The sequence below is a fragment of the Miniopterus natalensis genome, chromosome 1, assembly GCF_054644295.1.
Source record: "Miniopterus natalensis isolate mMinNat1 chromosome 1, mMinNat1.hap1, whole genome shotgun sequence".
Lineage (NCBI taxonomy): Eukaryota > Metazoa > Chordata > Mammalia > Chiroptera > Miniopteridae > Miniopterus > Miniopterus natalensis.
This window is the reverse complement of record NC_142081.1, coordinates 124,130,929-124,143,360: the sequence shown is the minus strand read 5'-3', so window position 1 is coordinate 124,143,360 and position 12,432 is coordinate 124,130,929. Positions and strand designations below refer to the sequence as shown.

The 12,432-nt window shown below is 36.8% G+C and overlaps 1 protein-coding gene across 4 annotated transcripts; it reads right to left on the bottom strand.

Annotated features, from left to right (window-relative positions):
• Window positions 1–1,869: 1,869 nt before the first annotated feature.
• THNSL1 (threonine synthase like 1) lies at window positions 1,870–12,202 on the bottom strand. Of its 4 annotated transcripts, XM_016224731.2 has the most exons (4): window positions 12,082–12,202; window positions 6,394–6,455; window positions 5,771–5,919; window positions 1,870–4,823 (listed from the first exon to the last, which is right to left on the bottom strand). In XM_016224731.2, exon 4 carries the CDS (start codon window positions 4,773–4,775, stop codon window positions 2,535–2,537), a length of 2,241 nt encoding a protein of 746 aa, XP_016080217.2. In that variant the 5' UTR covers window positions 4,776–4,823; window positions 5,771–5,919; window positions 6,394–6,455; window positions 12,082–12,202; the 3' UTR covers window positions 1,870–2,534. The 4 variants fall into 4 exon arrangements, with proteins under 4 accessions (XP_016080217.2, XP_016080214.2, XP_016080216.2 ...); XM_016224728.2 differs by lacking the exon at window positions 5,771–5,919; XM_016224730.2 differs by lacking the exons at window positions 5,771–5,919; window positions 12,082–12,202 and adding an exon at window positions 11,444–11,746.
• Between the last annotated feature and the right edge of the window lie 230 nt (window positions 12,203–12,432).

The window sequence follows — 12,432 nt, the reverse complement described above, 5'->3', positions numbered from 1 at the left end:
AAGTATTACAAATGTCCCTTCCCCTCCCCCCCATTGATTTCCTCTACTTTGCACCCTTCCCCCTAGACCTTCAACACTCTTATTGTCCATGGGTTGTGCATATGTGCATATAAGTTCTTAGGTTAATCTCTCCCCCCACCCCCACCCCCGCTTTCCCTCTGAGATTTGTCAGTCTGTTCCATGCTTGTGTGTCTCTGGACCTATTTTGTTCATTGGTTTATTTTGTTCATTAGATTCCACATATGAGTAAGATCATGTGATACTTGTCTTTCTCTGACTGGCTTATTTTGCTTAGCATAATACTCTCCAGGTCGCATCATGCTGTCTCAAAGGGTAAGGGACCCTTCATTTTTACAGCTGCATAGTATTCCATGGTGTAAATGTCCAAGAGAGGAAAGAAAGTAGAGACATGTATGTAGACAACTCATTTTGAAGAGGCTTGACCTTGATTGGGGCATAAGGAAATAAAAGAGTAGATTTGGAAAATACGTGGATGTTTAGAAAGACTTTGTTTTGCTCTTATGCTTTTTAAGATAGGAAAAGAGAGCATCTGAATGGCACAGAAAGAAAGGTTCTATTAGAGGGGAGAAGTTGAAGAAACAGAAAAGGAGACAACTGATGAAACAAGTTACTTGAGTACTCTGAAGAGGTTGACCTTTGATAGGAGGTGGGATTCAACCTAATTTCAATCAAAGTGGAGTAGGGAAGGATAGAAACAGGTGCAGATTTATACATTTGGTGATGGGAAACCAAAGTATATCACATCTGATGGCTTGTTCCATCTCTTGAATGAGGTAAGATCATTAGCTGAGAAGGAAGCATCAGAACTGTTTTAAGAAAAAGTGAAAGTATATGAGAACAGACTGACCACGGATAAATGCAGGTGCTTTCTTGGACATTTCACCTCACCTATTTCCCTTGTCTCTGCCGAGAACGCATTTCCTCTTCCTTTTCTCCCAGAAAGTCTTCCCATCCTTCAAGACTCACCTTATCTTCTATGTCCTCTGAAACCTTTTCTATTCCATGGTAATCCTTTCCTTAAATCTTACACTTCACTGTATCACTCATGTTTCACTTACTAATGGACTGTCTTGCAGTAACTCTTTTGTGTTGTACATGATTTAATTTTTGTGTGTTGTCTCCTTAACTACAGTTCTTGAGGGCAGAAATTCTTTCATTAAATAGTCCCTCCCTCTTTCAGAAGAAGTGTATTCTTGTACGCACCGTGAACATCAGGATGTATTTCCTAAATGTCATCTACTGAATCAAATATCCTTAAAAACAAATGATAAAATAACTAAGAGTGAACTTTGAAACCTCCATTATTTTCTTAAAACTGCTTCTGGTTTTCAATTTTTGGTTTTAGAACTTACTTTTTAGAAGTTAAGCCAGAGAGCCAAGGTTAACACATAATTGGTTTGCATTTTTAAAATTTTAAACAAAGTATTGATGCTCATACTATTAATTTTTTTTCTTATAACTTCTAATGTTTTTTTCATGGAGGTAGTTCTCTCAGAAAATGAGGTGAAATGTTATCAGCAAAGACAGATTATGTTAGGAATGCCATCTTGTGGTTGAGAATAGTCCATTACACTAACAGGTCCTTTCAATGACAATCTTTAATTCAGAAATAAAACATTCAGCAAATTCACTAACGTATGGTTAAAATGTATTATTACTACAAAGAAAGAAAAAGTAAATATGTGCATCAATTGTGTGTGGTTTCAGTTCTCAAAAAAGACAATGTTCATTGAAAAGAAAGACAACTGGTTATAGAGGAATGGACTCCAAATAATACAGGGAACTGCTACCTATAACTATAAACATACTTCTATTAAAAATATTAAAATACACTGAATTTTGGAAAAATTTTCTCTTGAAATATGTCATTTTATTTCTGAATCTACTACAAAGTAGTTGATTATTACATCCTGGATTTAAATCATGTGTCTTGATTTTCAAGCTACATCACTCTAACTATAAACATCCAAAGGGAAGTGAAGGACAGAGCTCTTATCTAATTTGGATGGTATGACATATACACAATGATTTGTAGCCCAACTAGATTCCCAGTGGAGTTAAAACACTGGCTCTTAGTAGGTAAGCTTACTACTTCCTCCATACAAATTAGCCATTTGAGCAGCAAATTATTTTTCTCATCAACAGAGAAGTAGTAATGGTTATAGATGTAGTAAACAACTGAGCTTAAATATTTTAATTGTCAAATTGAATACCAGGCATTTTGGTCCACCTAAAAGTGGGGGTAGGAAGTGAAAACCGATGTATCCCTCATGAGTAAAAAGCACAGCACAACAGCACATGGGGCCATGTATTATGCTACCTTTTCATCACTTCAAGAGTAAGGATCCAAAAGAGCATGTGCAGGTACAAAGTCCAGTCCTAGAGATTAGGCTATTGAAATTCCAAAAGATAATATAGACGTAGATATTTAAATTTTTAAAAATGTTATTTTACTCCAAATCAACTTTCATGATTTATTATTGCATGCTTATTAACAGAAAAAAATATTTTACTCAGGAAACTTGCATGAATTGATTTTGTATTAGTTTTTCCACATGACTCTTCAGGACATTCACATCAGCTGCACAGACCTGATACTCCATCTTCTCTTGCTGTTTTGTTCTCTCTAATAAAGCCTCATGTGGTGGAGGTAATGCATTGTATGAACTCAATAAATAAAGCTGACTTGACGAAGTTTGGTTGATTTGTTGAATCTTTAAAGCCTGCATGATAACAGGTGCAAACTTTGAGTAATGAGCTGTAGATGAGACAATTACTGGGCAAGTTTTGTCTTGCATTCTGTCGGCAACCACTTTTGCAACAGCAGTGTGTGGATCCAAAATATACCCTGAAGTATTGTAGGTGGAGTGAATAGCTGCTAGGCACTCTCCTTCAGAGCACCAGTCGGCTATAAAATCCTGCTGAAGTTTCTCAAGTAGAATCTTCTCTATCTGAAAGTGATGCTGCTCTTCTAATTGATTAAATAATTTTGTCATTAATTGCCCATCTTTATTAGACATCAAGTGTAAATATCGTTCCAGGTTTGAAGATTTAACAATATCTATTGCTGGTGAAAAAGTTTGTGCTAGTTTTCTTTCCCTTAGATCATAATGTCCTGTTTTTATAAAATCAGTCAAAACATGGTTCTGATTAGAGGCACAAATAAATTTTCGAATAGGGATTCCCATCATTTTAGCATACACTGCAGCTAAAATGTTACCAAAGTTTCCTGTGGGAATACAGACATCCACTGGGCTTCCAAATGAAATAAATCCTTGGCTAACAAGATCAAGATATGCAGAAGCATGATAAACTACTTGGGGAAGCAGTCGGCCCCAGTTTATGGAATTAGCTGAACTTAAGATTGTTCCATATTCCACAGTAAGAAAGCCAGTAAAATCAGAATCTTGAAAAATTCTTTTTACAGCTGTCTGGCAAAAATCAAAATCTGACTTGACACCCACTGCCCATCCATTTTCTTTCTGGCTGCCAATTATTTGTGCTTTTTGAAAATCACTTACTCCGTTCTCAGGAAAAAATGTGGCCACAGCTATTCTCTGCTTGTCATTCTTATTAAGAAGACTAAAACCATTTAAAACAGCACTCCCTGTGTCTCCTGAAGTTGCTACAAGTATCATATAATTACAACTTGGTGGAATACAGTGTGCAAAAAGATGAGGCATAAGCTGTAAAGACAAATCTTTAAATGATCCTGTTGGTCCATAAAACAACTCCAGGATGAACTGGTTGCCTGAAAGGTGCCTGACAGGGGCAATTTTTGAGCAGACAAAGTTTTCCCCATAAGCAGTTTCAATCATTTCTCCCAATTTGGCAGCAGGTATGTCAGCAGGATGTATACACCTTTCTAATAGTATTTGTGCTCTTTCTATGTAGGTTGCTCCTACTAGGCTTTTCCACTCCCCACAGTTTAATTTTGGAAATTCCTTCTCAGGAACAAATAGTCCACCATCAGAAGCTAACCCCTCAGTCACAGCATCGCTAAAGAATTTCCTTGAAACCTTCTGTTCACAGTCTTTAGGCCAAATGTGTCTTGTTGAAATTAATGTTTCTGAGTCCACATCTTGGTATCTTTTAACTGCATTAAGCACTTTGTCAGCTACCTCCTCTGGGGAAGCCCCACTTTCACAAAAAACGCGGGTATCGTACCACTTCTTATAATACTGTCTTCTAAATTTAAGTAAATCTATCATAGATGTTCCAGAATTCTGACCTACAATCCTATCTATTTTCATTAATTTTAGTCGACTAACTATATCTATTAGAGGTACATCCAGGTATACAATTATTCCATTTTTCTTCAGATGCCACATGCTAGCATCATGCATTGGATTAGACCCAGTAAGGGAAATCACACTTCCAGATGCAGAGAAGTTTAACACAGCTTTTCCTTCCTCTTCTAAAAATTGTTCATTACCAACATCCTGTAATTTTTCAGACACACTCATATTCCAGGTTTTTTCAAGGATATCATCATCCACATCTATGACACAACAACCTAGTTTCAGCCCTATTATTCTGCCTACTGTTGTTTTCCCAGCTCCAGGCGGTCCCATCAGGATAATATTTTTGTCTCCAACAAGAGAGTGGGTTGAGTGACATGACTTCCTTAATTCTGCAAGTGCAAAGGTTCTTGAAAGAAATAGCTGTGCATGTTTATCCATTTTAACACGTATAACAGAAAAACATTTCTGGGTTATTTGTTTCAGATGCTGAGATCGGTTAAAGTGGAACATTCTCTTTTCACTTTTCTGCCCAAGCCAACCTAAAAACTGGCTTTAGCCCTTTTCAAAACATAAAAACAAAAAAAGACATTTGGTTACTAATTTCAACAGACTTAAAATCCTGATAGGAGTAAATATAACCATGCCCACAGTACATAAACTATTTAAAAATCTTCCAAATTTATGGGACATTTAAAAAAGTATTTGAACTCAAATTCCCATATATTACATATTATATTTTTTAAAATCTTTTCAAATCTCAAGACATTGAGTAATCAAAATTTTAAGAATTTGTAACAATTAAGCAACAGGAACTTTATTCAGAAAGTGCCATTATCAGAGGTGCTTTTAAAAATATATACTAAATCAAATTAGTATTTCTTTCAAAATTAAAATTGAAAATTGTTTTATGGTTTATAACACATATAATAAGGGTTATTTGAAGCTGGAATATTATTTGCTTAGAATTCACAACAGCTGATTAATACTCTTTAGATTTAATTTCTCTTTAGTTATATGAACATGTTGATAGACTATCATGTTACTCATAAATTTCTTAGATACAGTATTCACAACAGGAAACCAGAATAAAATATTTGCTTATAAAATGCTTAAATAACTTTCCAAACTATAGGGCAAAAATATATTTTCTTTCTATGTGCCTTTTCTATGCATACTGTTAAGAATCATTCTTACATATTTTTCATATTGAAGACCTTCAAAAAAAGCTAAAATGAAAGGTATAATATTATGCAAACAGTTAAAGTGATTATCAGCAGCAAGGTCAAAGGCTACATATCTATAAACTTATCTGCATGGGACCATCACTTTGGCGTCTGTCTTATAAACATCATCAGTGGAGAAACTTAATTCAAATTCCGGACTCCAAAGTGATAGCAAAAAAACTCAAGAATGTTATCAATGACAAGAGGAAAAAATTATTCTGGAATCCAAAGTGACTGCAATTCCCCATACTGGTCAAATCCCTGTTTTTGAAATATACTCACCATTAAAACACAAATGTAGGCCAGACAAGTCAAAATTTTATTCACATGTAAAATGCAAGTTATAACTTCTGCCACGTTCATTTAAATTAGGGGTGAGGAAAGTCTGGCCCGCAGGCCATATACAGCCCTCGAAATCCTTTGGTCTGTCCCTGCCAAGGCAACCACAGGTGGGGCTCGAAATTCAGTAAGTCTAGGAGCTTTTTTCATAGATAATTTTTAAGTTGATAATTTTGTATGGCCCACAAATGATGTTATAAATATCTAAATGGCTGTTGGCAGAAAAAAGGTTCCCTGCCCCTGATTTAAGCTAAGGTAACTTGACTGCTGGGTGGGGCTTTTCACGTTCTGTGGTAGAACCAAAATGCAACTAAACCATATTAAATATTAGGTGGTACGTTTAAATATGTTCTGAAAACTTTCAATCATTTACTACTCTGAATATCAATTCTACTTAAACTTTGTTCTGTAATTCCCATTTAAATCATTTTAAGCTAACACTGAATTTAATTTACAAGTTTAATTGCAACTGTCAGGAAATGGAACATATTTCCTTATTTGGCTTTTCAGCTTGTATGTGCTGTGCTTAATTCCCAGTGACTTGTAAACATACAATACACACGTACCAATCTTAGATGAAGAGTTTGTTGCTGCTGAGGCAAAGTCAATCTTCACAAAAAAGTAGAGTCTATAATGGAAAAAATTTCAAGTTAACCATAACCACATACAGTATCACAAAATCCCACACATAGTCTATTATTAAAATGTCCATCTGAAATATTTAAAGTGCAGAAAAATAATGAATTGACCTCTTTTTAAGCTTCCCAAGTCTTTTATAAAAATATGAAGATACTGCTTTTTTCAACATGTCTTATCATAGAAAAGAATTTTACTAAACAATACCGAAGAAATTTCTGTCATCAAACAATATAAAAGACAATATAGCAAAATATATAAAATCTCCCACAATGACACCTAAAATTTTAAGGATTTAACTGTATGTTTAGTGATCAGAGGAAAATAAATCAGTGGACTAAAGCTATGAAATGAGTGTCTGAATTACTCTTTTAGGTTGTTTTATCCATCTGAACCATGACATGATTTGTATGAAATAATACATACTGTAAAAAGCACAAATGAAGCATCTGCCACACACAGGTACCTCTTAACTATTGAAATGTTTATAATAAATTCAAAGCATATATCATAGTGGCTGGCACATAAGCATATTCATATATATAGTAACATCAATCATAGTCACTCAATGACAATGGAATAAAAACATATAAATTGAATCAGAATATCTGGGCACAAGGCTAGGTTTTTGGTTTTTTTTAATGATTTGGTTTATTGATAAGTCTTCAGAGAAAACAGTGGTACTCACCTGTAAATCAACTGTTTTGACATACACAGTCTAATCCTTTCCCTGGAGTAAACCAAGGACCAGAGAATTGTATGTTTGAACAATATCAGCAATTTCTTTTATTAAACTGAATTCTGAAACTATAAACTAGCTAATTTTGAGGGGCTGTATATAAAACAGTCTGATTAACCTCCTATTCAGGAGGCTTTTGCTAATAAAATCACAATGTCTTCTATTTTTAATTCCCAATGTATAATTTCTGATGTCTGTATTAGTAATAACCATTGGTTTGTTTTTATGGACACTAAGTCTTTTTTTTTTAATCCCCACCCAAGGGTATGTTTTTTATTTTTAGAAACAGAGGAGGGGGGGGGGGACAGACATGGACGTAAGAGAGAAACATTGATCAGTTGTCTCCTGTATGTGCCCCTATGGGGGATGGAAGCCAAAACCTTTTGGTGTATGGGACGATGCTCCAACCAATTGATCTTTTCTTCCACTTTATGTTGGTTGCTACAATACTTAATATCAACTCCATTAAATGTAGAAGACTATAACACAAACATTTGTGTTAATTTCACCTTATCTTTTGTAACCATACTTTCCTTTTATATGAATTTAAAATAGAAAATTATGGCCCTGGTCAGGTGGCTCTGTTGGTTGGAGCATAATCCTGTACATCAAAAGGTGGCAGGTTCAATTTCCAGTCAGGGAACATACCTAGGTTGTAAGTTTGATCCCTGGACAGGATGCATATAGGAGGCAACTCATTAATGTTTCTCTCTTTCTCTCTTCCTTCAACAGAAAAAAGGCATATCCTCAGGTGAGGATTAGAAAAAAAGAAAGAAAAAAAATCATGACAGTTCAATTTATTAATTCTCTATCAGTATTATTTCACCATAAAAATCTTCCTGACTCTAGAAAAATGCTGTTAAGTGTTATAACATGTAACAAGTATCATTTTTAAAGAAAAATAAATAAGATGAATTCTATTTTAAGCTACATACTAAATTTTGTTTTGTAAGATTTAGCCACAAACTAATTTTAGGGTTTCAACATCCATTGTAAACAATCCAAATGACAACAGAAGATGGACTAATGCCCACAGCATGTAACTTTTATCTGGAAACTGAATTTTACTTAAGAAATACAGTTAATCTTTGTTATTCATGGTAGGTGTGTTCTATCTAGTCACCAGGAATACTGAATTAGTGAATATTGAACCACTGCTTCTAGGGGAAGTACAGGGTTAGGTCTCTGTGAGCCTCTGGTCACAACATTTTTGCCAACTGATCAATACATAACCTTGTTTTATGTGTGTTTTTGTTTCAAGACATCTTCCTTAACATATATAGTTGATTCATTACCAATGAACTCACAGCCAACAGCACTCAACTCATGACTGAATGAAGCTAATCTAACACACATTTTCTCTGTAAGGCACATGACAGCACTGTTGCCTCAGGAACACCAGGCAGTAAGTACTTCAGCACGCTTCTTGGGGGCCATTTTAAACAGCAAAATCACCAACTTGAACAGGAGTGGGGAAACTTTTTTCTGCCAAGGGCCATTTGGATATTTATAGCATAATTTGTGGGCCATATAAAATTATCAATTTAAAAATTAGCTCTGCAAAAAGCTCCTAGATTTATTGAATTATGAGTCCCAACTGCACTTGCCTTGGTAGGGCCAGACCAAATTTCTCAGGCTGTATAGTCTGTGGGAAGGACATTCCCCACCCCTGAACTAGAAGCACAAAAATGTGAAAAATGTAGCACTAAATAGAATGTGAAAAGGACACTTGTCTACAGTATGAAAGCTAAAACAAGAAGGCAGAGGGTGACTTTGACTTCAGCATGGAACATGCACATTAGGCAACTCAAATTCTCACCACTGTGTGCATGTTCGTAAATGACCGCAAAAGTGCTGCAAGTATTAATTTGGGGTTATAAATACATTTTAGCCAGAACTCACAAATATAAACCTGTGAAAAGTGAGGATCATCTGTATATCATTTTTCTTTATTATTCAAAACCATGTTATTAGACAGTTTTCATTTATTTAAACGTTAACGTTTTTCAATATAAGGTCATGATTGGGCAGTTTTTCCTTAGCCAAAGTACAAAACTATTTCAAATTAAATGAAAGTCAATCACATAGGAGTCAGAAAGCAAAAACAGTACTTAAAGACCAAATCTCGGATGATGGGAGTCCTAATATATGGTGAAGGGAGAAGATTTGACTTTGGGTGGTGGACACACAGTGCAATATACAGATCTTGTAATATAGAAACCAACGCCCAAAACCAATATGATCATATTAACCAATGTCACCCCAATAAATTTAAATAAATAAGTGGCTAATTCTAAAAAAAAAAAGGGGGGGACCAAATCTCTTGGCCATAAAATTACCTAGCTTCCAATTCCTCTGGGAAATTGTCAAAATCCTACTTAGTCAAAATGATTCAGCATTTTTCACTCATTTAAAATATTTGTTATTGTATACTCCTCTAAAATCAAGTAAGACACAGCACTTCAAATATTATTTCCTGATGAGAAATGGTTATAGTTCAATGAACTTCTGTTTGTCATCCAGTATTAATGCAATCTCTATTTAAATTTCTCAGGTGAATGACTAAACCTAGTCCACTATCTTGTAAAGAAAGATATTGAGGTTTTTAAAAAGTCTTAAAAATTACTGCATTTTTACAGCATTAAGTTGTTTCCCAAGTAATAAGAACAAATGAAGATATACTAGGACAGAAACTAATGGTGGGTGGGGGTAAAGCTCTGCTGCTTCTGACTACTGAACAAAAATCCTCTCAACAACTCCTACTTCCATAGAAATTGTGAGGTGGAGAGAGTGAAAGGACCACACACTCCAATGCCATGTTGAAATCATAGGGATCTTACAAGTTCACTCAGCCACTCAGCCACTCAACATTGCCTTTATCTTAGAGTCAAAGCTCTAAGCATTTCCTGTTGTTTCCTTTTGTTGTTAGGTAGCCTATTAATGGTCTTGAGTATTTATTCAAGACTTTTGTAAGTACACTTTTCCACTTTATAACTTAGAAAAATATTTTAAAGTATATGTTTTTATAAAGGGTTTATTTTCCTTTATTTATTTCCCTCCCAATTATCTTACTGTATTCCCACCGACACCCATTTTATTCATCTAAGTAGATTAAAATAATCTCTAGCAAAAAAACCCCCAATCTATTTTGTATATACAACCATTTATATCAAGAGTCTGTGCCAACTACAACCCACAGGCCAAATCTGGCCCACCACCCATTCAAAGGAACACAACTTTGCTTTCATTTGTTCATGTGTTTAGTACTGTCTTTGGCTGCTGATGAGCTACAATAGTAGAGTTGAGTAGTTGCAACAGAAACCATCTGGCCTTCAAAGGCCTAAATATTTATTAACTAGCCCTTTTCAGAAAAAGTTCCTGACCTCTGATGGTATACCAACACTAATTTCCTGTGGCCATACTGGACATAGGCATTTCCTTGAAGAGTATTGCCATTTTGAGGGAATTATAGAAATTAAAAATATATTCTTTGTAAACATACCTTCAAAAAACAAGAATTACAGACCAAGCATCTAAGAAGAAAAAAGTTCCTTTCCAAATAATTGAACAACTTCCATCGTAACTGTAAACTAAATATACTATAGTGAGATCTTAAATTCTGTTTAGTAATTTTAAAAACCACAATAAATACATTAGCATCAGTGAAAATACTGTATTCAGGTACACAAGGAAGTCAAGACTAACTAAGGCCAGTTGGTGCTTACTAACTGGAGAATTGCTTTTCTTTGCCCTTACTGATGCCTAAAGGAACTGATTAACATAAACTGTCCCAAGGTGTTCCTTCTAATTAGAAAATTTATAAGCTTTGGCCAATGACTATCCATTTCGCTAATAGTATTATCATTATGAGTGCTTACTTAAAATCTTAACATGTATAGAGAACATGATTTTTCTCTACGCACGCTAAGCCAAAAAAAAAATCCACAAACAAAAAAAAAACATCAAAAAATTCTCAAAGGAGAACAAAAAGAACAAAGTAGTATATACACACGTTTTGAAAAATAGAAAGTTTGATGTGAAGAATAAGAGAATCATCCCCAAGGTGCCACTGACATGAAGTAAAATTATTTTTTAAATGCCTGGGATAAAAATTAACATCTCACCAACTGGCTAAGAAAACACTAAATTTAGACTTATCTAATGAAACTCACTATGATCTCCAAATGATAAGGAGCACCGCCTTTTTAGTAGGAACTAAAATGTTACTTAAGCCACAATACTGTTTTAATTCCTGTACAGAGCAGCCTGGCAGTGCGACGACCGGAAGTGGTGCCCTGTCCCCTCTTCAAGCATCTTCGTTCTCTTGGACAGAGTGGCCACAGTAAGGCTGATTCAGACCCGTGTATACCTTCCTTCCCAAATCACAATGCCAAAACGTCTTTTAGAGACTGGGACGGCAAAACCTTTTCAATGAGTTCCTCTCAGCGGTCACACGTATAAATTGGTTTATGGAAGGCCAAACGTGTTGAGAACAGAAAAAAAACGCCTCACACAAAGACAATTCTCAAAAAGGGACACCAAAAAAAAAAAATGGGCAAAAACTAAAGGGCCCACATACAAGGCTTCCTCTGGCTTAGGCTGCTCGTTTAAAAAACAAAGTCCACACAGTCGTGGAGAAACGCTAAGAGGTGGGGCCCGATTAAGAGGGAAACAGGGCGGGAAGCGGCGAGGCGCGGAGCCCGGGGAGAAGCGGGCGCGACAGGTGGGTGGCGAGCTCCGGCCAGCCCGCGGGGAAGCGCCGAGGACCGGGCGGTGACCACCACCGCGCGGCAGAAGGGGGACGGCACGAGGGGGGAAGGCATGCAATGGAGCGGACTGGGGTCTACAGCCTCCCTTTCTTTCTCCTCAGACAACTCACCAAGAAAATCACACTGAGAAGACGGGGGAAAGGGAAAGAAATGGGAGGGGGCGTCCGGAGCCGCCAGGATCGCGTCGGGGCGAGGCCCACACCTCTGGCGCTCGCTCCCCCACCTGCGCAGCCCAGGCCCGAGCCCTGGTCAGCACCGCCCCTGCGCCGAGGCCCCTGCGCCTGCGCGGCCTGCGCCTCCGCGCGCCACACGCCCGCGAGGGAGCCTCCCCGCCCCAGGCGCGTATCGCTTCTGTGCGCTCCACCTAAGAGCCCGCCCCGCTCCCGGGGCCCCTCCCCTACCTGGTCCCGCTCGCGGCGTACGCTGGCGTCAGCGTGGCCTCCGCCGCTCGCCCCGCCCCT